This window comes from Bacillus rossius, chromosome 3 (assembly GCF_032445375.1).
Source record: "Bacillus rossius redtenbacheri isolate Brsri chromosome 3, Brsri_v3, whole genome shotgun sequence".
Lineage (NCBI taxonomy): Eukaryota > Metazoa > Arthropoda > Insecta > Phasmatodea > Bacillidae > Bacillus > Bacillus rossius.
Genome location: NC_086332.1, coordinates 5637702 through 5665684, shown reverse-complemented (window position 1 = coordinate 5665684; position 27983 = coordinate 5637702). Strand labels below are relative to the sequence as shown.

At 43.3% G+C, this 27983-nt stretch overlaps 1 protein-coding gene across 3 annotated transcripts in view; it reads left to right on the top strand.

The window, feature by feature from the left end:
- The window catches only part of LOC134530127 (regulator of G-protein signaling 7), a 274032-nt gene that overhangs the window by 76141 nt on the left and 169908 nt on the right, over window positions 1-27983 (top strand). Inside the window, exon 2 of one of the 3 annotated variants that reach the window (XM_063364739.1) lies at window positions 25279-25433. In XM_063364739.1, coding sequence (XP_063220809.1) covers window positions 25386-25433 — 48 coding nt within the window. In that variant the 5' untranslated portion in view covers window positions 25279-25385. Of the gene's footprint in view, window positions 1-24609; window positions 25434-27983 lie in introns of those variants that run through there. The other 2 variants (XM_063364741.1, XM_063364740.1) reach the window with 2 other exon arrangements.

The window sequence follows — 27983 nt, the reverse complement described above, 5'->3', positions numbered from 1 at the left end:
CATTGTCAGCATTGTTGTCTGGCTTAGTTCACTTTCGTTTGAGCTTCCGTCTGGTTTATCTTCTTCTTTTCGGTTAAAGTCGTTTACTTAACTTGGCCTTTCTTCTCTGGAAGTCCATCTACTCATTCCTGTGCTCGCCTGGAGATATGTCATTGTATTGTAAAGTTTTGTAACTGACTGCTGGTTATTTGATAAGAGACGTTATTTCTAGAGACTGGAAAAATTCGCGATTTAGATGACCTCTAGGATAGACTCCACAATCCCCTACACACTCGGGCAAATGCCACCTGCTCATTGGCAACTGACTCGTGATACTTGTCAACTGGGACGCTTGCGATTCGATAATTTTTTTTTTTGGTTGAAGGTTTTTCATTGGCTCAAAGTCCTTCAGATAAATTGTGAGTCAATCACAGAAGCAATATAAAGATACAGTAGTTTGTATTCTAGCATATCATGAAATGAACCCGCGAATTTTTTGGTCTCGAGTTATTGTGTACAGCTTCAGAATTGTCTTGATTTCAAAGATTGACGTCTGCATTACGTCAAATGTAAGCACACGCGCTTGACCCAGCTTAACTGCTTGCGTGTTGCGTACTGACTGCAGTATTCTAGATTGTAAGCTATATGTAGAGACCGGAAAAATTCGCGAATTCATTTCGCGATAGGCTAAAATATAAATAGTTATACCTCAGTGCTGCCTCTGCTATTGGCTCACAACTCACATGGAGGACTTTGGGCCAATGAGAAACACCCAACCAAAGCTTTATACGAATCACAGGCTGCTACGTTGGGACGTCTCACAAGACAGCAGCCAATGGGTGGGTGACATTTGACCGAGCGTACGTAGAACTATGGAGATCATCCTGGAGGTCATTGAACCGGCGAATTTTTCCGGTCCCTAGCTATATGTAGGCTTTTTTTTTGTACTGACCTTGTACTTGATTAAGGTTTTAATCTACCGCACGGGGGAGCGTTCAGCTGTTAGCTTACTATTTTTTGTGTAACTGTACGTTATTTATAGTTGAATATTCTTAACCTAGAAATAACTATGTTTTATTTTTCATGTAACAGTAACCAATTGTATTTTTTTAAGTGAAACTTCTTTTATGAGGGACCTACAATTTTCAAGCGTTACGAAAATTCCGACCGCATGAGGGAAACAGTTAGGTGCGTGGTGGGGGAACAGGTAGTGGAGGAGAGTGTGTTAGCGGCGATGCCACCCCAACGCGTGCGCTAGTTGTGGAAAGGGAAGAGTGTAAATGAGTTTGGGAGGGGGTGGGGGTTGGATTAGGTACGTAGCGTAGCATGCTATATCCTAGTTGTAACGGCCGGAAGGGGATACGGCAGGGGGGAGGTAGGATTGACGTAGCAGTGTTGCTACTGAATTCTCGTAACGCTGCTTGTGTTTGTCTACTCAGTTTTCGTAACGACTGACAATTAACGCTACCATATTTTATTTAATTGATTTAAATAATCTACATTGTATTTATTCGCTAGGAAAAGAGTTATTGATTTGTGCAATTGAGTTTATAATTATCATTTATTTTTATGTGGATAGTTTGATCGAACATTAAAATAATTTATTTCTATCTATACCTAAAAATCAAGAAGTTTCACATGTGTCTTGGACTCCACGTGAAGAATATCTTTTATAAAGTTGTTAGTTTTGGAGCGTATTCGATCTGAGTCACGTTTGCAAAAAGGCCTTCGAATTAATGCTTACAAATTATTGTAACTTTTCATGCTACGTATCTCCCTGATTGTAAACTGTAACACAAGTCATGCTTAGGGGCATGCAGATTTCGCGAAAAGATTTCGAGATTAGATGAAAGTTAAAACACTGTACCACCGTCTGTGTTTCGTGATTGGGTGAGTTACTCCCAGGTACATATCTATTGTAACAACACCAATCACAGTGATTCATTGCGGAAGCAAACGCGTCCTGAGTGGCTCGGCCAAGCATGGCAGCGACTTCTCTCGCAGACGGCCGCCAATCACAAGGAAGAAACCACAGGTGCGGGTATACCTTGTTGCAGTCTAACAAGTGTTCAGATATTTTCGCGAAAAATGCCTGCCCCTAGTCATGCTCTAAGGACGTAAAACCAGTGTAGTTTAGTAAAGTTTTTGTTATCACTTTATGTGTCTCAGAAAAGAGTTAAAATTGTATTCCCTTCTCGTTTTCAGGAGACACTAATGGTATACATGTGAAACTAAAATTACCTTCTTTCTTGTAACCTTTGATGATTTTTCAGTTTTTGGCTTACAGGTGAACTGAAATTTTAGTCCGTGGTTGAAACATTGTAACTCGATTCATGTCTTAGCGCTACTGTGACTCCAATGGAAATGTATTTGTTCTTCAAATGATTAGGGACAGGCGTTTTTCGCAAAAAGATCTGAATGCTTAATAGACTGAAACAAGGTACACCCGAACCTGTGGTTTCTTCCTTGTGATTGGCGGCCGTCTGCGAGAGAAGTCATTGCCTTATTTGACCGAGCCACTCAGGACGCGTTTACTTTCGCACTGAATTACTGTGATTGGTAGAGACTGGAAAAAATCGCGCTTTCGATTTCCTCTAGGATAGACTCCACAACCCTCTACATACTCAGGTAAAATGCCACTTGCTCATTGGCTATTAACTCGTGACACTTGTCAACTGGGACGCTTGTGATTCGATAGTTTTTTGGTTGAATGTTTCCCATTGGCTAAAAGTCCTTCAGATAAACTGTAAGCCAATCATAGAAGCAATATAAATGTATAGTTTGGATTCTAGCATATCGAGAAATGATTCCGCAAATTTTTCCGGTCTCTAGTGATTGGTGTTGTTACAATCGATATGTATCTGGGAGAAACTCACCCAATCACGAAACACAGACGATGCTACAGTGTTTTAACTTTCAGCTAGTCTCGAAATCTTTTCGCGAAATCTGCATGCCCCTACAAATGACTCATGCAATGGGCAATTCCGATTTAATACAATTTCTTGGACATACGAAATTGCAGTTTGCACTGTTCGTCAAAGGAAAAAAAAAGAAAATTAATTAAGAAATAAAAAAGATCGTATAAACCCACAGAGAACAAGCCTAACTTGGCTATGTCAAACAGATGAACCCGACGTCGTCTGTGATACAATTTATTATCGTAAAACCATATTAAACTATTTTTACCACCCTTGCGGGTGAATTTTTTATATATATATGTATATATAACCTAGTTTTTAAAAAGTTAAAGAACTTTTTAATAAAAATCTTTCATCAAAATCCGCCCAGTAAGTAGTATTCGATTGATACTCGAACAAATAGACAAACAGACACATTGACGAAAAATTAAAAAAACTGTATTTTTTTTTTAAATTTTCAATATAAGCAATAGATTTACCATCATTAGAGACTGGAAAAATTCGCGCTTTCGATGACCTCTAGGATAGACTCCACAACCCTCTACATACTCAGGCAAATGCCACTTGCTCATTGGCTATTGACTCGTGACACTTGTCAACTGGGACGCTTGCGATTCGATACTTTTTTTTGGTTGAAGAATTTCCATTGGCTAAAAGTCCTTCAGATTAACTGTAAGCCAATCACAGAAGCAATATAAATGTAAAGTTTTTTGGATTCTAGCATATCGTGAAATGAATCCGCGAGTTTTTCCGGTCTCTACTCCGAGAACAAAGCGGGGTGACGTCAGGGGAACCGCTGCTTTTGACTGCAGTTCGCTACCGCCTTCCAGTAGCTCGCCCCTCCGGCCCACGAGAGCGAGTCGGCCCAGTCGCTACCCGCCGTCACGGAGGAGAGATGGAACCGAAACACACCATCCGTCTTTAATTACTTAGACATTTTCTTTCATAACAGATTAATATTGTTTTTCAGTTTAAAGGCCTGGAAATTAACGCGTGGTTTTTTTCAGCATCAGGGTTGACTCCACTTTCTTTTATGTTATTATTAGTAGGGCCATGCATTTTTTCGCGGAAAAGATTTCTAAACTAGCTGAAAATTTAAAACAGTGTAGCATAGTCCGTATTTCGTGATTGGGTGAGTTTTCTTCCAGGTACACGTCTACTGTTATGATCAACAATCACATTAATTCATTGCGGAAGTGAACGCGTTATGAGTTGCTCGGTCAAATAAGACATCGGTTTCTCTCTCAGACGGCAAACAATAACACGGAAGAAACCTTACTGAAGTTCAGATTTTTTTCGCGATAATTCCCTGCCCCTAGCAATCAGGAATGTGCCACTGTTTATTGGCTTCTGCCACATTGCGTCTTTTCATGTGAACACATGACTGGGCAGATAATGTTTTGAATTAACTTATTTTGGGCATGAATCCAAAAGAATATTCTTGGTGTATTAACAAAAGATTTTAAAAAAACTGGTCAAGTTAACATCCTTCTACTCGGAAGTCGATATACGTTGTGGTATCCATGAAGAAACAGTAGAGACCGGAAAAATTCGCGGATTCATTTCGTGATAGGCTGAAATTCAAACAGGTGTACAATTCTGCTGGTTCTGCTATTGGCTCGCAGTTTAACTGGAGCTCTCTGGGCCAATGAGAGACTATCGACCAAAGAAGCGTCGAATCACAAGCTACCCAATGGAGACGCCTCACAATTTAGTACCCAATGAACACGCGTGTTTACTTGAGTAATGCAGAGGATAATGGAGGCTATCCCACAGGTAATTGAATCCGCGAATTTTTCCGGTCCCTAAGAATCAGTTATGAATAGAGACCTGAAAAATTCGCGGATTCAATGACCTCTAGGATAGCCTCCATTATCCTCTGAATTTCTCAAGCAAACACGCGTGTTCATTGGGTGCTAACTTGTGAGGCGTCTCCACTGGGTAGTTTGTGATTCGATGATTCTTTGGTCGATGGTCTCTCACTGGCCCACAGAGATCCACTTAAACTGCGAGCCAATAGCAGAACCAGCAGAACTGTACACATGTTTGAATTTCAGCCTATCACGAAATAAATCCGCGAATTTTTCCGGTCTCTAGTTATGAAAAACGTTGTGGTATCTATGAAGAATCAGTTATTTGAAATTACGAAAACCTCTTCGTTTATTTGAGCTAAGTTCTTAGTTGAAAAGTCTGTAAAACTCTACTGTAGTCTGTAACGGTGTAGTTAAAGTGGTTCTGGTTGAAGAACCGACCGAACAGTGTTGCCATTCCGTCCGATCGCGCCGCGCGGGCTGATGAACAGCCGAGACTCCTGTGAGCCCGCCTCTGGACCGAACAATGGTCCACCGAACACGGAGGATGTACGTGCCCTGGAGATGAGTGATTTGAATGATTCCTCTTTCCTTAAACAACCACCCTTTCTCCATTTCCTTTTTTCTTTCTTTTTGATGTGACAACATCTAATAAATCGGTGAACGCCGGCTGCACGCACGAAAAAGGATGACTAATTGTCCCGTTACGCACATTGTCCCGTTACGCTCATTGTACGCTTGCGCCGCATCTATCTCTCTTCCACTCGATTGCAACAACCATCGATTTGACTTTTTAGAGGCACATTAAACTTGAAACACTCCCATTCGTTTCCTACATTTCCTATCATCGGCCTATCCTTGACAGAATAACACAGATTGGAAGAAGTTAAATAGTAAACATGTATAAAAGTTATAATTAAAATAATCATTTCGTTGAATAAACATATTTGAATTAATGAGTGCAAATAAAAGTAAATTTATCAATTAAATTGTAGATTTAATTTCACTCATTTTTTGTATCCATACAAAATAGTGATAATTCAATAAAATGATTCAATTTTATTCATAAAAGTATGCAATCATTTCATCAATGTTTTGTTATGACGTTGTCACGTTAAACTATCGTCCGTAAACCGACTTTACAGACAACCAATTTTTTTTTTAGTTACTCCGTTTCCCCCTTCGGTCGTCACCCATCGACCGTCGAAACCAAGCGGAAATTCCGCAGCAAATTTATTTTCCATCTCTCTCGCAGCGGTTACAAAACGGAGACGGTGGTAATTTTTTCGCTCTGCGCGCGTGTTTCCCGTGCGCGGCTGTGGTTCTCACACGGCCGTGCCGCCGGCCCTGTCTCCACACGAACATTCAACTGGGGACTACTTTCTCAAGACTCTTCTTCAGGGGCAAGCATATTTCGCGATAAGATTCCGAGACTAGCTGAAAGTTAAAACACTGTAGCATCGTCTTGTGTTCGTGATTGGGTGAGTTTCTTTCAGGTCCATGTCGATTTTACATCACTAATAACTAGAGACTGGAAAAATTCGCGCTTTCGATGACCTCTATGATAGACTCCACAACCCTCTACATACTCAGGAAAATGCCACTTGCTCATTGGCTATTGACTTGTGACACTTGTCAACTGGGACGCTTGCGATTAGATACTTTTTTGGTTTGAAGGTTTCGCATTGGCTAAAAGTCCTTCAGGTAAACTGTAAGCCAATCACAGAATCAATATAAATGTACAGTTGTTCGGAATTTAGCATATCGTGAAATTAATCCGCGAATTTTTCCGGTTTCTACTAATAACAGTTATTAGGTGCGGAAGGAAATGCGTCGTGAGTGGCCCAAATAAATAAGGCAACGACTCTCTCACAGACTGCCTCCAATCACAAATAAGGAACCGCTGGTGCGGGTATACCTCTTTGCAGTCTAATAAGCGTTCAGATCTATTCGCGAAAAATGCCTACCTCTACTCTTCTTCCTCAGTCGAGTTCCGCGATGCTTCTAGCGCGGAAATATATGACGTGTCTCACCTGCAATCCGGCGCAGTTTTCCCGGAGCTTTGATGGCGCTCGGGCGTAGTTTTGAAACACGACCGCGACTTCCCAAGGAGAGTTTGGCTTCGCAGGTTGAAGAATTGCACCGGAATGTACCACAGCTTGCCTTCCCTGCACATGGCGAGGGTTTGGCGTGGTTGCAAAAGTCATCTCATTAGTAGGGACACATGTATTTCGCGATTTCATTTCATGTCAAGGTATTTCACAAAACACTGTAGCGTTTTCTAATAGTCTTGGCAAATTGTGAGGGTGCAGCAGTACGGTGATCACATTCTCATTGGCCCCGTCAAGAGCGGGACGACACCTCTCACCGACCTCAGCCAATAACCACAGGAGAAAAGTTACATTATTTTGTGAAATACCTGACACGAAATGTATTCGCCAAAAACCAGGTGTCCCTACTCATTAGAAGGAGGGCTCGAAAACATCAGTTGAAACAAGCTTGTAAGTGTAAGTTATCCTAAAGAACTGCGATTATACATCGTAAAATAAACCTAGCCGTACTTCATTTTATGCGTTGGGTATGTTTCTGAGCCAATTTTAATAACTCTTTTGCCCTCTGAGAAGAACAACAAGAGGTTAAAAACTGAAAGAACACAAAAACTTTGCTGATTGAGTCGTGTTTATTTACTACTAAATCAAACACTAAAAAATTCACAATAGGGTTTTAAAACAACAATGTTCTCTTGTTCTTATACTGTAACCTCTCGTGTCAAACGCAAGATGAACAAAGGGTGATATGGTAGACAGAGGTGTGCTAAGTGTTAGATATGAACTTTTTTATTCTTAAAATACACATACCCTTCATCACAAACAAATATTAACTTCAAGATATAAACAAATCACATTTGTTTCCATAGCTTTCACTTGTTACACAGCTGGAAAGACTCTGTGAACAGAAAATACAAAAATGATTAGGACAGCCCTTACTTAAGTGAAAGCGCCTTAACAAAACACTGCGCTTGGGGCTACTCAACTAATACAGAAAGCCCGCGGCAATGCGTCGGGTTACACTTTCTATTCAAATAACGTGAATTTACAACAAAATACATAAAGCGACAATAAACCATACTTTAATGCTAAAGGCAGAACATTGAGGCACATTAACGAAATATATTAGAACAATAAGGATATCTGCAGTTCCTTAAAGAACGAATAGTAAACAAGTTTTATGCTTTTCAAACACACAAATCTAACTCATTATTTACATTAACGTTCTTAATTATGATATTAATTCTTAGGAACATAATTATTAAACTTCACTAAACCAAGCGAGGAAGTGACTGCTAAGTTGATCAACGATTAAAGTCCTCAATGTTCAAAATTCTTTTTGTATCTCCATTTACGTGTTAGTTTATTTATAACTGAAAAACACGTAGTTCTGATTGTGCAGTTGTCTTATGTTCAGTCATTTTAAGGTTTTTGGTAGGTTTCGCGTGCAAATTTAAATTACTTTTACGGCCAATCTTAACTGACTATTATGGCGAAATGCCTTGTCAATCTTCCGCTGCGAAAAGCATGAAACTTTTATACGATCATAAACCCAAAATAAATGACATATGCTTCAGTTCCATTTTCATTGCAGAAGGGTAGAAATATATGAAGGATAGACTAGGATTACAATACAATCTTTTTTTTTCATATAATAAAATAGTATAATTTTAAAATTCCAAGGATAAAACTTATTTTACGTATACACGCGTCATAAGGCACGTACGGTACTCCGTGGGAGGTTGGTCCTTGCACTTCACCTGGTCCTCACGGGCACAGCCCTAGCAGGGCGGGGCCCTTTAAGGACGATTCCATTTTGTGTTCGATGCGCTCTCTCCCCGCTCTACCAGCGCCAACAGCTTCCCGCCAGTGGCCGGATCGATTCCACGTGACGCAAGTGCCGATTGTCTCCGCCTCCGGGACAGGAGGGAGGGGTGAGAGATGTGTTGTCGGAGCGCGAGATGAACACTTGCCCACATTCCCGGAGGCACAGCCTTCCTAGTCGCTCACTTGCTCCGCACCCGTCTATTCCCTCACTCCCCACTTGTATTCCAAGAAACAAAAATAAGGGTTTTAGGTGTTCAATATGCTGCCCCTACCTAACCGTATTCCTAGCGTACTGCCTGTCAATTATTCCTTGTGAGGGGTTCTGGCCTGGTTCCGCCGCCCCTGACTCTTGATAGCAAGAGTCCAAGGGAGCTCAGGGTGGGTGGGACGCGCTGTAGAGTCCGGCTCCCCTCGGAGCAACAAACAGGCGCAGTTTACCGCCGCGCCTGCCTCTTGATAGCAAGAGTCCAAGGGAGCTCAGGGTGAGTGGGACGCGCTGTAGAGTCCGGCTCCCCTCGGAGCAACAAACAGGCGCAGTTTACCGCCGCGCCTGCCTCTTGATAGCAAGAGTCCAAGGGAGCTCAGGGTGGGTGGGACGCGCTGTAGAGTCCGGCTCCCCTCGGAGCAACAAACAGGCGCAGTTTACCGCCGCGCCTGCCTCTTGATAGCAAGAGTCCAAGGGAGCTCAGGGTGAGTGGGACGCGCTGTAGAGTCCGGCTCCCCTCGGAGCAACAAACAGGCGCAGTTTACCGCCGCGCCTGCCTCTTGATAGCAAGAGTCCAAGGGAGCTCAGGGTGAGTGGGACGCGCTGTAGAGTCCGGCTCCCCTCGGAGCAACAAACAGGCGCAGTTTACCGCCGCGCCTGCCTCTTGATAGCAAGAGTCCAAGGGAGCTCAGGGTGGGTGGGACGCGCTGTAGAGTCCGGCTCCCCTCGGAGCAACAAACAGGCGCAGTTTACCGCCGCGCCTGCCTCTTGATAGCAAGAGTCCAAGGGAGCTCAGGGTGAGTGGGACGCGCTGTAGAGTCCGGCTCCCCTCGGAGCAACAAACAGGCGCAGTTTACCGCCGCGCCTGCCTCTTGATAGCAAGAGTCCAAGGGAGCTCAGGGTGAGTGGGACGCGCTGTAGAGTCCGGCTCCCCTCGGAGCAACAAACAGGCGCAGTTTACCGCCGCGCCTGCCTCTTGATAGCAAGAGTCCAAGGGAGCTCAGGGTGGGTGGGACGCGCTGTAGAGTCCGGCTCCCCTCGGAGCAACAAACAGGCGCAGTTTACCGCCGCGCCTGCCTCTTGATAGCAAGAGTCCAAGGGAGCTCAGGGTGGGTGGGACGCGCTGTAGAGTCCGGCTCCCCTCGGAGCAACAAACAGGCGCAGTTTACCGCCGCGCCTGCCTCTTGATAGCAAGAGTCCAAGGGAACTCAGGGTGGGTGGGACGCGCTGTAGAGTCCGGCTCCCCTCGGAGCAACAAACAGGCGCAGTTTACCGCCGCGCCTGCCTCTTGATAGCAAGAGTCCAAGGGAGCTCAGGGTGGGTGGGACGCGCTGTAGAGTCCGGCTCCCCTCGGAGCAACAAACAGGCGCAGTTTACCGCCGCGCCTGCCTCTTGATAGCAAGAGTCCAAGGGAACTCAGGGTGGGTGGGACGCGCTGTAGAGTCCGGCTCCCCTCGGAGCAACAAACAGGCGCAGTTTACCGCCGCGCCTGCCTCTTGATAGCAAGAGTCCAAGGGAGCTCAGGGTGGGTGGGACGCGCTGTAGAGTCCGGCTCCCCTCGGAGCAACAAACAGGCGCAGTTTACCGCCGCGCCTGCCTCTTGATAGCAAGAGTCCAAGGGAGCTCAGGGTGAGTGGGACGCGCTGTAGAGTCCGGCTCCCCTCGGAGCAACAAACAGGCTCAGTTTACCGCCGCGCCTGCCTCTTGATAGCAAGAGTCCAAGGGAGCTCAGGGTGAGTGGGACGCGCTGTAGAGTCCGGCTCCCCTCGGAGCAACAAACAGGCGCAGTTTACCGCCGCGCCTGCCTCTTGATAGCAAGAGTCCAAGGGAGCTCAGGGTGGGTGGGACGCGCTGTAGAGTCCGGCTCCCCTCGGAGCAACAAACAGGCGCAGTTTACCGCCGCGCCTGCCTCTTGATAGCAAGAGTCCAAGGGAGCTCAGGGTGGGTGGGACGCGCTGTAGAGTCCGGCTCCCCTCGGAGCAACAAACAGGCGCAGTTTACCGCCGCGCCTGCCTCTTGATAGCAAGAGTCCAAGGGAACTCAGGGTGGGTGGGACGCGCTGTAGAGTCCGGCTCCCCTCGGAGCAACAAACAGGCGCAGTTTACCGCCGCGCCTGCCTCTTGATAGCAAGAGTCCAAGGGAGCTCAGGGTGGGTGGGACGCGCTGTAGAGTCCGGCTCCCCTCGGAGCAACAAACAGGCGCAGTTTACCGCCGCGCCTGCCTCTTGATAGCAAGAGTCCAAGGGAACTCAGGGTGGGTGGGACGCGCTGTAGAGTCCGGCTCCCCTCGGAGCAACAAACAGGCGCAGTTTACCGCCGCGTCTGTTGATAATGTAACCCGGCCGAGGATGTGTTTACGCGGGCAACCCCCCTGAGCTGCGATGTTGCCACGTCGTCTGCCGTTTCATTACGCGCGCTGCGTCGCACAGATATCAGCTCGGAAGTTTGTAGCCAGCATATTCTCGGTGAGTGAAATCACAGCATCTCGAACGACAGTGAACTAGCAAGCGTCATACTCATTAATGAAGAACGGAAGTTTCTTGTGTAATTGGATCTCCTCCCGGGGGTTGATTGTTTTAAATCTCTGTGGAACCCTCCCCTCCAATTAGGGCGTCGGGGAGGGGGTTACCCCCCCCCCTTTTCCAAGGTGTAATTTTCCCCTGGTACAGGCTTTTGAGAACGGTCTGCCCCTCAACGGCCAAGACCCTTGTGGCGCCCTAGTGCCTCGAGAGTTTATCAAATTATACTTGTTCCAAAAAAAAATTGGATGCTTTGTCTTCCTCCCCCCCCCCCCCTCAAGCAACCCTGAAAGGGACTGACGTTGCCCGAATGCCTCAGGAGTATCTCAAAATTAAAGTACATAGAATTTTTCATGTTCTGGAAAATCGGGGAGCTTTGACCCTACCCACCTCACAACCTCGAAAAAAAGTATGTTTTAAAAATTCGTATTTTGACGTGACAACGTCTAATAAATCAATGAACGCCGGCTGCACGCACGAAAAAGTGTTCCGTGACGCACATTGCCTCGTTACGCTCATTGTACGCTTGCGCCGCATCTATCTCTCTTCCACTCGATTAGAACAACCATCGATTTGACTTTTTCGAGGCACATTAAACTTGAAACACTCCCATTCGTTTCCTACTTTTCCTATCATCGTCATATCCTCAACAGAATAACACATATTGGAAGAAGTTAAATAGCAAACATGTATAAAAGTTATAGTTAAAATAATCTCTTCGTTAAAGTAATAAACATATTTGAATTAATGAGTGCAAATTAAAGTAAATTTATCAATTAAAATGTACATTTCATTTCACTCCTTTGTACTCATAAAAAATAGTGATAATTCAATAAAAATGATTCAATTCTAATCATAAAAGTATGCAATCATTTCATCAATGTTTTGTTATGACGTCACGTTAAACTATCGTCCGTAAACCGACTTTACAGACAACCAATATTTTTTAAAGAAAATTTTTACGAAACGGGTTTTTCTTAAATGAGCATGACTTTATGGTTTTATTGGTTATTATTTGTTAATTAAATAAAAAAGCTGTTATTAAATAATTTTTTAAGGTCATACTATCAGTTGTTAGAAGGAGACTTTTTTTTCTGCTTCGATCAGCGTTATATACGGGAGATCCCAGTTTGTTTGAGGCACGCATACTCAACACACCAACTTTTAACTAGCAATTGCGCAAAGTTACAAGCTATTGCTATGCATTAAACCTATACAAAGCTCCTATATAAATTTTAAAAAAAAACTTAACTTCACCCGGCGCGGCGTTTAAAACGAAGGAGTGTTTTAATAAATATTCCCACTTTTGTACGAAAATTCCCATTTAACACAATGTTAACGAAGGGAACATCTACTACTAGCGCCGTTAGTCCGCAGGCCGCCGCGAGCTTCACTAAGAGCATGGAGAATGAAAGTATGTTGTTGCCAGACCTGTCTATATGACCGTGCGGTGGACATATAGAAAATAAGCAAACTCACTGTTGGTGTGTCTATGACCTACGTCATATGACTTTATATTATAAAACTTAATTTACCTTTTTTTACTCCCTTAGGGATGAATTTTCATAATTATACGTATTCCGTGTCACTATCCGGCCCATAAACTATCTACATACAAAAACTCATGCCAATCCCTTGCTCTGTTGCTGCGTGAAAGAAGGAAAAACGGACAAACACACTTTCGCATTTATAATATAGAATTATTAGTGGGGTTAATTAGTCTGAAGTATAAAGAGTAACTTTCCACTTTGGAAAAATACAAGGAAATGACCAAGTTTGAGATAGGTAGGAATTTGGAAGACTGAGAAATACAAGCGTTTCAAATCAAATACTGAGATTTTTCCAGTTAGCTACAGTTTGTGCGAGAGCAAATCATGTGAAATTGGTTCTGCGTTGCAGTCCACAAACTACAATGCAACGATTCTAAATACAAAACTTTTTTTTTCACGTTGATAAACTCTCTCTCTCTTCTGAAACAATCAACGCGAAGTGTCCTCCGAGCGATGTTTAAGTTCGTGAGCAATTATATCACAGGGTTTGGACTTGTTAAAAACATTTTTTTTTAAGTTACCACAGCAGGTTTGACTTCATTTTCGAATATTAATGACATATTATCATTTGCTAAAAACGGTTCTTTTTTTGACGCGACAACGTCTAATAAATCGATTAACGCCGGCTGCACGCACGAAAAAGTGTCCCGTTACGCACACGGTTCTGTTACACTATGTCCCGTTATGCACATTGTCCTGTTACGCTGTATTTATTCTTTTATTATTAAAAAAGTAGCATCTGTCGGCGAGTGCAGTAATAATATGTTATGTTAGATATTTGATTACAGTTTATGTATATGAAAACATGTTCATAATTATATTTAAACGAAAAGTTAATGTGGTTGCCATTGCTTATTACAACAACAATTTCGGCAATAAAGGTTAATTATTCTTGCATTTTAAAAATCTGATTACTAGTATAATTTCAAGTATTTATACTTTTATTATTAAAATAATAATTATTCAATTTTATTCATTAAAGTATGCAATTACTTCATATATGTTTTGTTATGACGTCACGTTAAACTTTCGTCCGTAAACCGACTTTACAGACAACCAATTTTTTGCTTACAGTTCAACCGTACCTTTAAATATTTGGAGAAAATTTTTTCTAGAAGAACGGAAATGAACCGGAACCTGTGTATAGGCATTGTCGTGACGGGAGACGATGCCACCTCAGTTGAAGCATGTTGCAGACCCGATGGAGCGACTTGGGAAATATACTTCTCGTCCAGTCGGAGCGAATGTGGGCGGAGCGATAGTTCCTCCAGGAGGGAGGGTGTTCTACCATCGCGCGGCTGTCCGCCGTTGGGGGGGGGGAAGGGGGGGAGGGTTATTGATGGCCCGCGGCAAGTCGCGTGATTGATGCGCGCGCGACATAGTCTCCCTCGCCCACTCCGCCGCGCGCTTGTTTACGGTCCGCCGGGTTTTACGTCCAGCTGCGCCCGTTAACTCGTCTCGACGACTCGGTATTGGCGAGCCCGCGGCCGGGTATAGGGCGACCCCCGACCAGTGCGTGCCCTCAGGGCGTTCACTGATCTACTGCTCCACCGCGGGTTGAGGGGTCCCAGTGTGATAGTTGGTAGATCGGGGTAGGCGCCAGCAGTGATGATAAAGTCTTAGGTGGTAGGCGCCAGCAGTGCTGATAAAGTATTAGGGGATAGGCGCCAGCAGTGCTGATAAAGTCTTAGGGGGTAGGCGCCAGCAGTGCTGATAATGTCTTAGAGGGTAGGCGCCAGCAGTGCTGATAAAGTCTTAGGGGGTAGGCGCCAGCAGTGCTGATAAAGTCTTAGGGGGTAGGCGCCAGCAGTGCTGATAAAGTCTTAGGGGATAGGCGCCAGCAGTGCTGATAAAGTCTTAGGGGGTAGGCGCCAGCAGTGCTGATAATGTCTTAGAGGGTAGGCGCCAGCAGTGCTGATAAAGTCTTAGGGGGTAGGCGCCAGCAGTGCTGATAAAGTCTTAGGGGGTAGGCGCCAGCAGTGCTGATAATGTCTTAGAGGGTAGGCGCCAGCAGTGCTGATAAAGTCTCAGGGCTCAGGACACAGCCAACTTTCTGGTCAGCTGAGCGAGGTACGGGGCTGAGGCGGTGACTATGCTGGGATGGTATTGCCCCTGCCTCTGGTCATTGCCGAAGCTCCAACACCTTCCCGATCAAACAACAGGGAGCGATCGCTAACAGTTCCGTTTTAAATAATAAGCTCTGGAATTCATCCAAAACGAACTGGAATGTCACTCCCACCCTATACCCTGATAGTAGTGCATTCTGTTAGTCTTCTATTTGTGAAGGATGGTTCATATTTGGATACCAACATGAAATTTGGCACAGGTTGTCTTTAACATGCCTTTGTGTAAAAATCATCGAGACACAACTCATAGTTGCCCCCAGAGCAGCCTGGGGGTTGGGGGGGGGGGTTATGGCATAGAAAATAATTTTATTTTTACTGCTGGGTAACTTATTTTTTTTTGCTGTTGAAATAATAAAATAATGTTTTCCTGTGCAGAAGGGAGATAAATATGTGAAATATACGTTACTGTGCTACTTTGTGTTTTTATTGATTATGTGTGAGGATGTGAACATTAAATAGTATACTTATATTTGTCAGGGCCGGTGCGTCCATATAGGCGAACTAGGCAACCGCCTAGGGCGCCAAGTAGCTGGAGGCGGCGCAGCACTTCATAACAGCTGATATAATATGTTTAACGATTATTGAAACTAGATGAAAATGGATTTTTGTAACGGTTTGGAATGTTTATATTTATATAAGTAATTATTTAAAGTCCACGGTGACCTGTTTATGATTTGTAATAAGTAAAAAAAAAAAACACAAGCCTGCTTACATTTGATTGTTGACAAAATCTTAGGCTTACGTGATGTATTTTGAGGCAAGGAAAACATTTTTGGGGTGTCCTGTGTGTGTGGGGGGGGGGGGGAATTAAGGTTTTTCGCCTAGGGCGCCAATTTACCTTGCACCGGCCCTGATGTTTGTCTACAGGTTTGTTTGAAAACTGAACTGGAACATGATGACATCCAAACGGAAACATAGTTTGGTAGAGGACTTAACGACCATACCTCCTGCTGTTGAATGGGATAGATGCATCATGTGTCAACAGGTCAGTGATCAAAAACTAGTGAATGCATCAGAAAATGGATTAATGTCGTTAGCTGAAGATCTGGAGGGATTCATGACTCTCGGCGCTCTACCGAAGTGGGTTCTTTTCTCCCAATTTGATGAAGGAAGTGGTATAGCCGAAACATTTATTTCACATGGCGCCAAATTTCAAAAGGTTTGCAGAAACAAGTTTGATAAACAAAAGCTTAATCGAGTAAAGTGCAAAAAAAAAGAATCCAATCAAGGCTCCAGTGAGTCTATTTCGAAACGTGTGAAGAGGTCAGAAGCAAACTCTGTGGATATACGTAGCAGCTGTTTGTTTTGTGATGGAAGTGAGAAAGAAACACTTGTATCAGCACAAACACTGGACATCGGACCAACAGTAAGGTTTTTGGCACTTGAACTTGAAGACAATAAAGTTTTGAAGAAATTTACATCCCCAGACTTTATTGCTTTAGAGGCAAAATATCACAAAAAATGTTATGCAAGCTTCAGAAATCGTGCTCGTGCAAAGGAACGCAACGAAGGATGAAAGGAAGCGGGAGAGGAAGACGAGAGTGGTTTGGTATATGGTTCTGCCCTAGCTCATATTGTCCAAAACATTGAAGAATTACAATTAAACAGTAACGCATCACCAGTGATAAAGTTGGCCACCATCACAAAACTTATGGAAGAAGAGATGGCATAGCTTGGAATAGAAGGCTATCATATCAACAGGACTAGACTAAAAGAACTAATTTTGTATGCTTGGCACATTGTACTGCTAGTATTGTAGATGGTGCCGCCTTTGTGCATTGGCTCCATCCTTCTTCATCAAAGACTTTCGTCGACTTCACGCATAAGGTTTTCCTTCCAGCTGTGATCGCCTCCAGCATGTAGAAAGACTTGACATAATCTTTGATCGATACATAGAAGGCAGCCTTAAATCCGAGACAAGATCAAAACGAGGTAGTGGACAAAAAGTTATTGTGAAGCCCAGTACACCTTTTCCGAAGACATTCAACAAATTTCTTCTTAATGATAACAAAAAACAACTGATTCATCTTCTTGCTACAGCGATAACAACATGTGAAATAGGTAAAAAAAAACTTCTAGTATGCAGTGACGAATATCAAGTTACGAGCTCTGGCAACGTAACATTCAACAGTGAAGGTGTTGCACCATGCAATCATGAGGAGGCTGACAGTAGACTTCTATTACATGTGAAAAAATTGTTGAGGCTGGCCATAAGAATGTTGCTCTTGTTACAGTGGTACAGTGGATTCGGATGTGGTAGTTATTGCAGCAGCTGCCTTGTCGGAGTTAAAATCAATGGGTTTGCAAAACCTTTGGTAAGAACAAAACATATTTCTCATTAAGTGTGTTCTTAGAAAATATTCCAAATGATATCAGAGCAGCTTTACCATTCTTTCACGCACTCTCAGGGTGCGACATGGTCTCGGATTTTTATGGGATTGGAAAACAGAGGGCCTGGAATATTTAGAAAAGAGTGCCAAATATTACACCAGTCTTCAATCGCTTGTCAATCTCTATAGAAATTCATGAACAAGATTTCAACATGATCGCATGGTTCACAATTCTTCTGTACGACACGACTATCACCGCAAAAAGTGTAAATGAATGCCGCAGGATTTTGTTCACAAAAAAAAAACCCGATCGATCGAGAATATCCCACCGACAGAAGACGCTTTACGGCTACATGTGAAGCGTGCGATGCTGCAGGCGGTGATTTGGAATCAATGCCTTTAACGTCAATTGAAAGTTCCCGAAATTACATTTTTTTGGATGGAAAAGGAAATCCTCTTCGGGATATGAACCAATTTGGACCACTATTCCAGAAGTTTCAAAAGAAGATTCTCAGTTGATTGTTGCCACTGCAAAACTATGTGCTCAAGGAACTTCAATTGTGAGAAAAACTGTCTTCCCTGTACTTCATTATGTGCCTGCGACGGACAATGTGCAACTTAAACCAGCTTTTATGAAGTGGAAGATCCGCGATTTAAAATATAACTCTGACTCCATGCTCTGATCAAACATAAATGTGAACAAAATATTTGCTAAATGAGTAATTAATTGCAAGTAGGATCAGTTGATCTGTGAACAATGTGTCAATACCTCATATATGAATGACATAAGTTTTATAACTTATTCATCCCCAAGTAAGTACCTATTTCACAAGTGAAGTAGGTAGGGAATGAAATTAAAATATATTTTATTGACTCTTAAAATTTATGAAAACTAATTAGTGTAAATTTGCTTTCAATGAATTGCTACATATATTTCAGTTCATCATTAATCTCCATATTCTGAACATATTAATGTTGATTCACAGTTATTATTGGAAATAAATAATACATTTTAATTTATTTTTAATGTTATAACTAGTAACAAAGATCTAAAAACATTTTTCCTCACTTTCAAATGCCATACCTTTTATTTATGAGCTACAGTATTTACAGTATCGTACTTTTTGTAGTATTTTAATGTTCTTAGCATTTTAAAGTTCAATTTTGTTGCCTAACGACTCGTTAAATGAAAAAACTCTTAGAGACCTTTGTTAATGAAAATTTTATGATGCATATTTTTTACTTGAAATATTTTTTGATAAAAAGTACTATTTTTGATCAATAATAAAAAAAACTCTTTTTTCATTGACATTTTCACCCCTCTTTCCCCTCTGGGGGGATACGCGAGTTGTGTCTCGATTGTTTTTAAATAAGACTATGCCCAAGATAGTCCTGTCAAAATTTCATGCTGGTATCCGAATATGAACTATCAAAAGACTAACAGAACGCACTATAGGGGCGCATATGTGTGGAAGGGGATCTTGAGAATGCCGGCCGTAAGGTCGGGAATAATCTGATCTACTTCTCCTAGCGCCGGCAGTGCTGACAAGGTCTAAAAGGGCTAAGCACACAGCCGACTGTCTGGTTGGCTGAGTGAGGTGATGACTATGCTGGGTTGCCCTGCCTCTGGTCATGGTTGAAGCTCTAACACCTTCCCGATAAAACAAGAGGGAGTAATCCCTTGACATCTTTGTCTCAATATTACTTGTTCTGGAATGTTAAAAAAATTCATCTTCAAGCCGACTCCCAATCTACCCTAAAAGGGCGCATATTTGCCGACCATAGTTTGGAACACAGATGATCTACTTCTCCGGCGTAAGATAAACCGTTGAACCCACCGACAACTTCTTAGCAGAATCTACAGTTAATACAACTTCGCTTGTTGAAATGACTTTCCGATCTGTGGTGTGTCAGGTACAGATCCGAAGGAAGTGTGCGGAAGGTTGACTATCATTGCTGACATTCCCAGCTGAAACTAGTAACGCCTAGCCCGCCTGGGGAACATAGGGTGTGCAGAGCTTCAGCAATAACCACGCTATTTGGAAGCTGCTCAACAGATCCAACTGGTGTTTGTTTTTACGAAAAGTATTAAAGTATATAGTCTGAGGGCGGATGAGTAGTTTTGTTTCGGAATTTTATTTTTATAAACTGTGGTTTTAGAAGAGTTAAAAATCGCTAAAACTTTCAGGAATGTATGAAAAAAACTGAACTCGTGGTAATAAACGAAGATGGGAATCAAGATACCATTAATATATAGATATAAATAATGTTAAAAAGTCACGTTTTTCTTGTTTGTTCTGTATGCTCAAGAGCGTAGAATTTAATTTCGGATTTGGGAAAAAAGGGGGTGAGAGGGAGGGTTGAACCTCTTTGCCCACTGTTTGCTTTCAAATTCTTCCCTTTTGTTAGTGGGAATGATATATCCCCTCCTTGTCCCAACACTATTCATGAGTGCCGCGACGGGGGGGTGGGGGGGGGGTGACTTTCTGTGCGGGCCTCTCGCGAGCAGCACCTCTCATTGTCCGCGGCGTGGCTACCCGCGCTCTGGCCTGACTCCTCCTGGGCTGACTCCTCACGTGACCTGCCTGCAGACTCGAGCCCACCACACGACTCCCCGCCCCTTCACGGCACACCGCGGTGCTTCACAAAACTGTCTGTTTAAACCTAGGCACGGTTACAGTTTCTGGAAAGCATATCACGCTCCTGCATCGCAATTCCTGAATTACCTATTTTAGACATTTTTTTCTTCCCATAATCAATGTTTATTTAACCTTTTATCTTAAGTACGTCATGTGGGGATAAATGAAAACATTTTAAGGCGTTGGCGGAAATCAAAAGATTTTTTTTTCTCGTGAAAAAAAAACATTAACCGCTTAATCTCTGCACACACTTTTTCTTTCGTCTATCGGTGAACCTCTTAACCTGGCTTAGTAAGAATTTGCTTACACGATAAAAAAAATATTCAGGTTACTGAAACCTGGCTTGGAGGTTTTAAAAGTTGATGTGGATATTGCGCACGCGCGGGGAATCCAACCCAAGGACTCCCAATCTTCATTTCGAGGCACGAGCGAAGCCGTGTTTTGACGTGCGGAAACAGCGTGGGGTTAAGGTTAACGCCTTAATAGATAGCGAGATATATACTTGATAAGAGTTTAAGTGTGTGACGTGTTAACACGGAGGAGCAAGTCAACTTACAGGTGACTCCTGAGATGATGTTTAACATTCAACTAAATTATTTTTGACGTGACAAGGTCTAATAAATCGATGAACGCCGGCTGCACGCACGAAAAATTGTTCCGTTACGCACATTGTCCCTTTACGCTCATTGTACGCTTGCGCCGCATCTATCTCTCTTCCACTCGATTGGAACAACCATCGATTTGACTTTTTCGAGGCACATTAAACTTGAAACACTCCCATTCGTTTCCTACTTTTCCTATCATCTTCCTATCCTTAACAGAATAACACAGACTGGAAGAAGTTAAATAGCACACATATACAAAAGTTATAATTAAAATAATCTCTTCGTTAAAGTAATAAACGTATTTGAATTAATGAGTGCATATAAAAGTAAATTTATCAATTAAATTGCAGATTTCATTTCACTCCTTATTTGTATCCATACAAAATAGTGATAATTCAATAAAAATGATTCAATTTTATTCATAAAATATCCAATCATTTCATCAATGTTTTGTTACGACGTTGTCACGTTAAATTATCGTCTGTAAACCGCCTGTACAGACAACCAATTTTTTAGAATAAACGTTTTCATTTCTGGACAAAAACGCGCCCGCACGCACGGAGTAACGGAATGATCTGCGCAAGTGTGCACTGTTCGTGCCTTGGTGCAAGTGACGGAACACAGCCCTAGTGCAGCTTTTACGTTAAATAATGTTAGCAACTAAAAATTATGATTGCAGTAACAATATGATTTGATTAGATAACATTAGGGCCCGTTGCCAAAAGAAAAACGAATAAACTATAATCGTATATTTGCAATGTCAGAAATTGAAGTAATAATCTTATCATGGCAGTAAAATATAATGCATTAGAAATTACTACCTCTTAGCGGACTACACGCCGTTTGGCATCGAGAAGTACTAATTTCAACGGCAGTCAGCAATAACATATACTTACATTTCAGCGCTACCAATTATGATTTCAATCCCGTCCGCTACTTAAATGTTTGCTGGAATAAGAAATTATTTATTATATTTGAGCAGTCATACTAAGTTTCGTTATAAGCTACAAACGTATTTTGAACCTATAAAATGTAATTCCTTATGAAAACGTTGAGAAATGTTTACCAGACAATTTAAAAAATTATTTGAAACAGATTTTTGGAGTTTTGTTACACAAAAGAGAGAGATAGAACGTGTTACAAGTAACAAGTTACTTACTACAAGACGATCATATTTCATTACGTAGTACATGGTGAAACACAGAAATTGCAACGCTAGCAAATTGGCTCCAGATAAAGTTCATGTTTAGAATAAAGAATGGAGTTTAAAGTTTTATCTTAGACCATGGAACATGCCGCAATAGCTTTTTGTAGGGAGAAGTGGTTGTTTCTTCAATATACTTAGTGTATTTATGACCTCAAAGTTTAACATTCACGAGAGAAGTGTGCGAAAATACAAAAATGAAAAAGAAAAAAAAAGCTTTTTTGATGTTAAAAGTCTTTGCCAAGAAACCATCTTAGCTTCATTTTCCTGCTCTTCTAGAGATCAAGAAGACGCTAAAAGTTACGGAAAGAAATTGTTTTGACTAGTTTCTGAGACTCATTACTTTTTTTATTAGCTATTAAATTAAATTTATGATAAGCTCTTACATTCTTGAGCATGTGAGTTTATTTGGTTTTTGGTACGAAATTACAATGCAAAATCTTTAGTATTCTACTGACTGTGGACACTATTCCCCTACATTGTGGTGACAGTGTCACATGATATAACCACATCTGTTTATGAGACCTTAGTAATATATTTTTTTTAATTATTCGCATCATCGGGTTGGTTTGTGCCGTTGGGCAGCGGCCTGGCTGAACTAAACCCACTTCGCGAAGATGATCTCGCAAAGGCGTGCCCTGGTCTTCCGCAGAGTAGAGAACAAGCAGAATCACAGAACCCAGTCCTGAAACACGGGAGAAAACAACATCTCCCGGACCTGTAATATCTTCTAGCCTCTATGAGACCCAGTAAATGCCGAGACTGAGGACCTATTTTTTTTTTTAAAAAAAGTAATGGCCCACCGGCTATATGTTAGCTTCCATAACATATTACTAACATAGCTACAATCGATTGTGAAAAGTAATGCATAAGCTATTGTGCCGGAAATTAGGTATTTCGGCACGTTTTTTTTAATTTTTATTATAATTGTAAGTTGTTTTTGGAAATTTTATTTTCCATATAATTTGCTTACAATTGGGTGGTTTACACTTTGTTAGGCTGGTGTACTCTACTTAGTTAAACTTTGCGGCAGTGGCCCGTGGCACCTTTTCTCAGGGGCCAATCTGATCGTTTACAAGTCTAAGACGACATTAGCAGCCCGGATGATATTTCTCCCGCTTGCAGTCACATCCGGGGCCTGTAACATTATTTACCTGCATTACTAAATTTGCACACAACAGCTCTGGACGAGTTGTTACTACTTCTCAGAGCCGAGCTTAGGCTAGCTCTTCCCATTTTAATAACTCTTATATATTTGTCTCTCATTCAACTGTTATAAGTTTCATCATTTAAATAAATATAGAGTAATTATATTCAGACGGAATCACACCTTGTTTCTGTTCATTTCTCATGTCCTCGTTAAACTAAAAGATCCACTGTTACAGCAGTGTGTAATGTTTATGGTAGTATTGATGAACTTAATCTTATTTATCTACACTGCCACAACGTAACACTATTATCAGGCAAACATACCAGAGAAAATTAATTCGCATTATTCTGGTAGCTACATATTTTATGGTGTGGCATACCAGAAATTTTGCGTCTTCTACTAATTTCTATAGAAGATTTTTTTTTATTACCAAACAATATTAAGTGTTCCTTTTAGTGTTTAAATTTCTGTTACCAAGCATTCAGTCGTCAAATAGTTTTTAATAACATTATAACTTTTGGAAAGCTTTGAGACAAAATAATCCTTTAATTTGTGACCTGTTCTAAGATAAGTGTTTTTAACACCGAAAACATCGAACAGTGTTATACTGCAAAACAAAAAAAACGTTATCCCCCATAGGTCTTAATAATTCCCAATGTTTCAGAACAGTGTGTGGTTTATTTAATGTCTGCACTAATTATATCACTTAAATTAACCTTCATAAAAAATGTTTTTTTAAGGACATGATTAATTCTTATTTTTTCCACATGTTTATGTATTATGTTTATTATAGAGAAGTAAACATTCGTTTATTATTGTTATATACTCAGTTGTCACAGATGTGATGTACGCACATATATATAGGCCATATATATATAAAGTGAACAAGAAGAACCTTTCTCCTCATTCCATGGAGAGGATAAGAAATATGTTCTAGAATTTTCAGGTTTTTTTCCTGATTATTTTCAGAATTGTAACATGTTCTTTTTTTTCCCCTTCAAACAGTTTGTTGTTTCCTCATGTGGCTCGTGGAAGAGCCGATGCGGCTGGAGCATTATAACGAGGGTAGCCTCGCACGGTGGCTGGTAGCCTCGCGCCGTGTCGTGACTGCAGGCGTGTGTTGCAGCGACCTCGTGCGGCTGACTGCGGTGATGGGGCGGGGCCAGAGCCCCATGGAGCTCGGCTAGGGCTGGTTCGCCCCCTCGCCAGCCCCCTCGTGTAGCCTCGCACGGTGGCTGGTAGCCTCGCGCCGTGTCGTGACTGCAGGCGTGTGTTGCAGCGACCTCGTGCGGCTGACTGCGGTGATGGGGCGGGGCCAGAGCCCCATGGAGCTCGGCTAGGGCTGGTTCGCCCCCTCGCCAGCCCCCCCCCCCCCCCGTGTAGCCTCGCATGGTGGCTGGTAGCCTCGCGCCACGTCGTGACTGCAGGCGTGTGTTGCAGCGACCTCGTGCGGCTGACTGCGGTGATGGGGCGGGGCCAGAGCCCCATGGAGCTCGGCTAGGGCTGGTTCGCCCCCTCGCCAGCCCCCCCCCCCCCCCCCGTGTAGCCTCGCACGGTGGCTGGTAGCCTCCCGCCACGTCGTGACTGCAGGCGTGTGTTGCAGCGACCTCGTGCGGCTGACTGCGGTGATGGGGCGGGGCCAGAGCCCCATGGAGCTCGGCTAGGGCTGGTTCGCCCCCTCGCCAGCCCCCTCGTGTAGCCTCGCACGGTGGCTGGTAGCCTCGCGCCGTGTCGTGACTGCAGGCGTGTGTTGCAGCGACCTCGTGCGGCTGACTGCGGTGATGGGGCGGGGCCAGAGCCCCATGGAGCTCGGCTAGGGCTGGTTCGCCCCCTCGCCAGCCCCCTCGTGTAGCCTCGCACGGTGGCTGGTAGCCTCGCGCCGTGTCGTGACTGCAGGCGTGTGTTGCAGCGACCTCGTGCGGCTGACTGCGGTGATGGGGCGGGGCCAGAGCCCCATGGAGCTCGGCTAGGGCTGGTTCGCCCCCTCGCCAGCCCCCTCGTGTAGCCTCGCACGGTGGCTGGTAGCCTCGCGCCGTGTCGTGACTGCAGGCGTGTGTTGCAGCGACCTCGTGCGGCTGACTGCGGTGATGGGGCGGGGCCAGAGCCCCATGGAGCTCGGCTAGGGCTGGTTCGCCCCCTCGCCAGCCCCCTCGTGTAGCCTCGCACGGTGGCTGGTAGCCTCGCGCCGTGTCGTGACTGCAGGCGTGTGTTGCAGCGACCTCGTGCGGCTGACTGCGGTGATGGGGCGGGGCCAGAGCCCCATGGAGCTCGGCTAGGGCTGGTTCGCCCCCTCGCCAGCCCCCTCGTGTAGCCTCGCACGGTGGCTGGTAGCCTCGCGCCGTGTCGTGACTGCAGGCGTGTGTTGCAGCGACCTCGTGCGGCTGACTGCGGTGATGGGGCGGGGCCAGAGCCCCATGGAGCTCGGCTAGGGCTGGTTCGCCCCCTCGCCAGCCCCCCTGCGCCACCACGGCCGCCATGGACTCCGACAGGGAGCGCGGCCTCAGGCCTCTCGCCTTTGACAAGGTCAGTCGACACTCCCTCGCCGAGACAACACACTCAACACACTCAACACACTCAACACTCTCAACACTCTCCCAAGTCTGGAACATGCTCTCGAAAACTGAACCTAGATAGTTTTACACGACGTTTCAACAAAGGAAAGTTTTACACTTGAATTTAAGCTAACATAAATATACCCTACAAATTTTAAATAAATATAATATTAGAGACTGGAAAAATTCGCGCTTTCGATGACATCTAGGATAGACTCCACAACCCTCTTCATACTCAGGCAAATGCCACTTGCTCATTGACTATTGTCTCGTGACACTTGTCAACTGGGACGCTTGCGTTTCGATGCTTTTTTGGTTGAAGGTTTCCCATTGGCTAAAAGTCCTTCAGATAAACTGTAAGCCAATCACAGAAGCAATATAAATGTACAGTTGTTTGGATTCTAGTATATCGTGAAATGAATCCGCGAATTTTTCCGGTCTCTAACAATAATACAAATAATTAGAGACCGGAAAAATTCGCGAATTCATTTCGTGATAGGCTATAATACAAATAGTTATACCTTAGTGCTGCCTCTGCTATTGGCTCACAACTCACCTGGAGGACTCCGGGCCAATGAGAAACACCCAACCAAAGCTTTATACGAATCACAGGCTGCTACTTTGGGACGTCTCACAAGACAGCAGCCAATGAGTGGGTGGCATTTGACCAAGCGTACGTAGAACTATTGAGTTCATCCTGGAGGTCATTGAACCCGCGAATTTTTCCAGTACCTACAAATAATTCAATTTGTATTGCATTAAGTGGTTTTATTTGTTATATTAGGTTTCCGACTGATTTCGGTATATGTGGATTTATTTCATTTCCATTTGTATTGTTTAAGATTATATCGGTTATTTCACATTAATATGTTCAAGTAGATAACATTTCCACACGTTTCAGTCTTTTCCTTTGATTTATTTCGTTACAATTCATGCATTTAATCCTTGTAAATCGTTTCTATATAATACATTTATTTCGTTATAAATGGTTTATTTATGCTTTTTCATGTAATTTTACTTCATTTTATTGATTTTATTACATATAGGTAGAAATAATTTAATTTGTATTCTATTAAGTGATTTTATTTGTTATATTAGGTGTTCGACTCACTGAACCTAAATAGTTTCACACGACGTTTCAAGAAAGAAAAGTTTTACACTTGAATTTCAGCTAACATAAATATACCCTACAAATTTTACGATATCAGGTTCCTAAATTGTTTATGGTAAATATGTTTACCATAATTAAGCTGTTAAATTGGACTGTAATATATGATTATTTAAACCGCCTTACAGAAATTTTGTTTTATAAAAAAAAAACACTTTTATTTTGGGGTTTGGATCGTAGCAACGGATTATGAAGTATGTTTGAACGGTTTGATGGGTTACATACAAAATTTCCCTTGCAACATGGTTTTTAGCAGAGGTACATCAAGTAGTCTGACTGAGGTGTGGGTTGTGTTGTGTGGAGAGACTCGCAGACTTGATCCCAAACTGCGGCAGGACTTGGTTTATTGGCTTGAGAGGGCTTAGCTACTTGCTCTGAGCGCGCCACAGTTCCGACTTCTAACCGCCCTTTTGAGTTCGTGGTTACTCGCTAATTAACACATCTCTACGAACAAATGTTTAAAACTGAGTTCAAAGAATATATTTTGAATGTGTTACCCTGCCGGGGGGACCCAAGAAATGAACATGTAGTAAAAGACCACGGCGCAATTAGCCAGGGAAAAATTTTTAATAACGAGTTTTGCCTGAATTTTGACAAATAACATATAAAAACAGTGTTTATTTAATGACAAAACATTTGCTACACAAGAAAATATGCAATCACTGCTTATATTAGACTGCAACATCCGTAGAACAAAGTCAGGGGATATTCAGGGATATTTTTACTATAGACCGGTGTTGAAATGCTGGATGTAGCATTATAATTATGTTCAGAGTTGACGTCACGTGATTGTGGAGTCAGGTTATTTCCGGGCAAAACCCGGCTTGGCCTTACCACCACCACCACCTAGGACTGAACCCGTTAGGGTGTACTAGGGAGCACTACTTTGCTTGTTATACCACCCGAACACACCCCTATTGAGGTGAGCCATGGAAGGGATTTTGGTCTTTGTTGATCCATGTTTCCTGAAATAGTATAAATATCATTCAGAGGGCCTTTACCGGAAATAGCTTATCCGTTCTGTTCGTACCGCCGTGCCAGCGGCCAGAATAAAGCCTTAGTCAATTGTTAAATATCTCCATGTCCTTCCATGTGTCCGCGCATAAAATTGTGGAGGCAGCAGGCTGAAATGACTGGACGCCGCCCTCAGCCGCCGCTGCGAGTTGGGGGCCGTGTCGGGGGCGGGGTGACCGCCCCCAGCCGCCGCCCCCGGGCTAGGAGTCAGTGGGGCGTCCGGCAAACATGAGCCCTCGAGCGTGCGACAGCCAATGGGAAGGGGGGTTTCTTTGATGAATGAGCGGTCGAGGTGCTGTAATGCGGCGTTCCCCCCCCCCCCCCCTACGTGGAACCATG